General features: G+C 29.3%; 1 protein-coding gene across 4 annotated transcripts in view; it reads left to right on the top strand.

Annotated features, from left to right (window-relative positions):
* LOC102670851 (transcriptional activator protein Pur-beta) overlaps window positions 1-4,805 on the top strand; it is a 22,465-nt gene that overhangs the window by 1,956 nt on the left and 15,704 nt on the right. The window contains exon 1 of one of the 4 annotated variants that reach the window (XM_031512232.1): window positions 3,756-4,045. The exons of the other annotated variants lie outside the window; for them this stretch is intronic. Within the exon in view, the coding sequence (XP_031368092.1) occupies window positions 3,976-4,045 (70 nt within the window). The 5' untranslated portion in view covers window positions 3,756-3,975. Of the gene's footprint in view, window positions 1-3,755; window positions 4,046-4,805 lie in introns of those variants that run through there. 4 annotated transcript variants of the gene reach the window in all.

The raw sequence follows: 4,805 nt of genomic DNA, 5'->3' as shown, positions 1-4,805 counted from the left end.
GATTAATCACTTTTTTTTTTTTCTTTAACATTAGATAAGAATTTTTCATAAATATTGATCTAAGCTTGATCATTAAAAAATGTAAAAGTTGGAATATCTAAATTTCGAAAATACTGTTTTTAAATAATTTTATTGGCTTTTCATTTCTCTTAAATTTTTCAAAATATCTAATAATTGTAATTTTTGATAAAAGAATTCATTTTAATTCGATTCTAACTTCTTGAATTTTAATATTCTTTTTCAGGAATAAATTTTATTTTTATTTCTTATTAAAAATCTTATTTTATTTTTGATTTTTTTTTGAATTAATTCTTTTTTTATAATTTATCTTAAAAATTTTTATGTTTAGAATATTTAAAAAATTTTAATGAAAATTATAGTAATATATTTATATTATGATAATATATTTATATCTTTATAAATACAAAATGAAAATCTTCATTTTTATTATATCATATTGCATCATTATTTTTTTAATTGTTTTCAATTGCTTATCACTTTTCTTAAATAATTTTCTTAAATAATTACTTTACTATTATAGAAATTTTTTATATAATAATAATAGAAAGACATTAATAATAGGTAAAATATAAAAAATATTTCAATACTTCAATTAATATTATTCAAAATGATAAGATTTAGATTTATTAATTTTATTATTGATAAATGCAAACATTTTAACCAAATTAATATTGGTTTTTATTGATAACCATAATATATAATTTTTTTTATATATTATTTGATATATAATATCAAATAATATAATATTTTTTGATATATAATTATATATATATATATATATCTTTATTTTTATTTTATTAATTATTAATTAATAAACATTAACTATCTGTATATCTTTATATATTTAACTTTATATTATAGATTGGTAATTTTAATATTAAAAATTAGTGAACAGAAATATAATAAAAAAAATATAATAATAGAGAGAAATATATTGAATTCTAGAAATCGTATCGAATGAAGTATTACAAGAAAGCTCGTTCTAACGGTATAAAAATTCAACGAGGTTGTGTTCATCATGAATCATGCATGCGTACAATGCATTTATAATATAATAAACCATCTTCACTGTTTATCTTTCACAATCACTGTTTACAGATATAGATTATAAAAAATAAATTGAAATTAAGTTAAATACTTATGCGATTAAATATTTTAATTTTTGTTTAAGATATTACAATTAGGAAAATAATTTAAATGAAAAAATTTTCTTTTTTTTTTTTTTTTCTTTTCGCTTAAATTTTATTAATTCTATATATTTTTTTTTTAGACGAATTTTAAATTTTGAATATATTAATATAATGATAAAAAAAAGTAATAATTAGTTAAAATTTTTTTATTATTTAAGAGTAATTATACATTTATCTATATTTGATTTCGTTTCTCATAAATTCATTAAGTGATTGAGTACCATTGAAAATCAGCCAACAATGTCGTAATCGATCGTAATATAGTTGTATAATTAGACATGATAATTATAATATAATTATGCAATTCAAATTCATCATAATAACGTGTCATAACTATTACCAATTATATTATATCAAAGTCAATATTATGCACCTATTTTGATGAATTATTAAATATTCGTAGATACAAGCAATTTGTGACTCGATTATATAAATTTAATCTTCATTTAAAACTATATTTTGTATGATTTATTATTTTTTAAATTAACACAAAAATGATGAAATTTTAATAATTCGTTCATTTTAAAGTGAATAAATACTCGGATAAATAATAGGAATCGATCAGTTTTTTTTCAATACTATTCAAATTATTTCAGTTTAGGCTTTGAAATCTATCAAAATAATCGTTCACATATTCGAATACTTAAGTTCTATATTTAATTCGATTTATAATTAATGAAATTTCAAAGTATTCAATTTTTTATGAACGCGAACGAAAAAAAGTGATTTCTTGAGAAGAAAAAAAAAAAATAAATAAATAAAAACAAGGAAATTTCTCGATTAATAATAATAATCAATTGGAAGAAAAATCTGAAAAGTTTAAAAGTTAAAAGACAACAACTTGAGCCCTAATTTTCTCTATTTACTATCCACACGTAGTTAATCGAAAAAATAAAGAAAAGAAGAAAAAAAGAATATGAGGGTTGATGCGTCGAAGGCAATCGTCGTCGGTTGGAAACGATATCCTAGTGGTAGCGGTTGCGGGGGCGTTGAAGAGGCGAGAGCGCAGAAGGGAGAACGGAAATATGCAGTTCGTATTGAGGCAGGTCGGTGCAGCGCCACGAGTCGCGCTCCAGGCGCAGAGATCAATGTACCCGCCCCCTTCGTGCCTCGTCGTTGTCGACGTCCACGTCGAGTCCGCCTCGTAAATCCGGGAACAACTTCGAGATGCGTCCATGGGATCGTGAGGAGACTCCTTCATAAGTACACTTTTTTTTTTTTTCCTCTGCAATCGAGCGTGCAGTACCGGAAAATGGATGAGAATGTGTCGGTTACATAAGATTTCACAAAAGGTGTGTCGTCGATGAGGATGCCGGTTTAATTCACGTATGAAGATATTTCAATGAAGATGTCACGTCAAAATCGAAGGATTATTGGATAAAATGGAAACGTAAAAAGAATTCTCGAAAGAAAAGATAATGATATTTATAGTTGAAGAAAGAGGTGATTCGGTGTTATTTCAATCCCCAGAATAATACACACTGGTAAATCCAAATTTATCTAATTAGCGTTATGTTCTGTTTGAGTGAGTCGGAAACTAAGTTTGCAACGGTTAAAGGACAGAGAATAATGAACTTTTTGAAAAATAGAAATGAAGAAGACATTTTTGAAACGTAGAATCTAAATAGAAAATTTGTGCAATTTCAAGGTGACGACATGTCAACGAAGAAACGAAGCCTCTTGAAATGGTATTCAAACTGCTCGATAGAATTGATCATGTCGATCAATAATTTCTAGTCAACATTTTTTCATGAGAGAATCTAGTTCGACCACGTTCCTCGTCTCCTGATAATAAATGGTGACTTAGCGGAGTGACAGAGATCAAAGGTGGAGTTCGAAAAGCGTAGTGAGAGCAATGGAAAATGACGGACGAGCGTACTGGTGAGCCAGGTTGCACGGAGACACAGCTCGAGGGTGATGAGGACGACGTTCGACACGGTGAAGAACTGTGAAATTATCTCGTGATATGATGAATTTCCCATTCGACGTAACGAAACGAGAGAAGAAGAACGATAGATCTATGCTCTGCATATTAATGCTTTCTCCAAGGAACTGTAAATCGGAAGAGCCTGGGTGAAAGAGGGGATGGAAAAGAAATCCGGGAGTGTGAAGAAGAGGAACGGGATAGCCGATGATGCAATCATGCGAAATCCATCGAGCATACGGAAAACGTCCTTCCAACTGTCGTTTTCGTCGGTAGACGGAGATTAAAGAGACTGTTATGGGTGGGAAAGGGTGTGGAGGGTGAGAAGAAGACGAAAGAGAAAGAATTGCAAGAAGGAGAGGGGATAAAAGAGGAGAGTGCGCGTAAAAAAAAAAAAAAAAAAAAGGAAAAAAAAAGACGTATCGACGAACACAGAGAGAAGAAGAAGAAGAGGGATGTCGAGGAGAGAGAGAGGTCTTTTCTTCGTAGAGTGTTCTCGACCCTGTCCCAATTTCCAGGCTCGTGATATAGGCATGGACTCGAGGGCGCGATATTACCGGCAGCAAGATGCACATCAAGCGACACTCATAGTCGAAGGAACACGTTATATCTTGAGAATAGAAGGAAATTATTGAAAGTAATAATTGATTGAGGGAAATTGATTGGAGGAGTAGAGAGAGAAAGAGAAAGAAAGGGGGAAAAAAGGGGTGGAGAAGAAAGAAAGAGAGAGTATAAATATTAAAGGCGGACAGAGGGAGATGAGAAGGAGGATAGGAATACAGAAGAACGGGGTTCATGTGTATGAATTATCGATAGCGTCGTGTGTATAGGCAAAGCAGAATGTTCAAGAGCAGGATCTTCCAGGGCGATCTCAGCCCTGTCCCAATTCCGGGCAACTTGCAACAGTCCAGTACGTAATAATGAGGGAAACCCTTTACAGTTAGATCGATCGTTCGACGCACGTTTCGCGCAGGGGATCAATCCTTTGGGCTCTCTCTGACTTACGACCATGAATATGCGTTTCAAATTGTGCATTGTATTTTTTTCGTTTTTTATCTCCTTTGCCGTAAGTCATAAATTATAATTTCTTCTTGTTTCTTTGTCTTTGTTATCAAAATATTATAATATCGAAATGATCTTATTATTCATATATTATCATATATCACGTATAAACATTTCATATATTTAAATAACTGATTAAAATATATCAATATTATTAATAACAGTAATATCTTTGATACTAGTTATAAAAAGTATAGTACAATTACATTCTATCTATTCATTTCTTTCAATTGTATTAATTATTTCATCTAGAAAATTTAACATCCAAACAAATATTAATTTTCTTAAACTTCATTTCATCAAAAACATACGTATTCTTTTAATAATAACTGTGCTAACTTATTATCGAAATTACTCTATATTGAAATTAAAATAAAATTATAATAATTTCCTTCGAACAATCCATCCTCTATAAAAATCATCCTCATCTATATCAATTTTAATCCAATTTTAAATCCAAAGTTACACCATTTAGAAATCCACATTTTCTATCTATCTGTCAATCCAAAACTTACAATTTTAATTCCTATATAAATCCCTTCTTAAATCTCTATCCTACTCTTTTGAAACTCGAATACGATTTGTATTTGCACTCCCGATTATGGCCG

Source organism: Apis dorsata, unplaced genomic scaffold (assembly GCF_000469605.1).
Source record: "Apis dorsata unplaced genomic scaffold, Apis dorsata 1.3 scaffold_400, whole genome shotgun sequence".
Classification (NCBI taxonomy): domain Eukaryota; kingdom Metazoa; phylum Arthropoda; class Insecta; order Hymenoptera; family Apidae; genus Apis; species Apis dorsata.
Note: the sequence above shows the minus strand (reverse complement) of the source record. Positions and strands in the feature narration are given on the sequence as shown.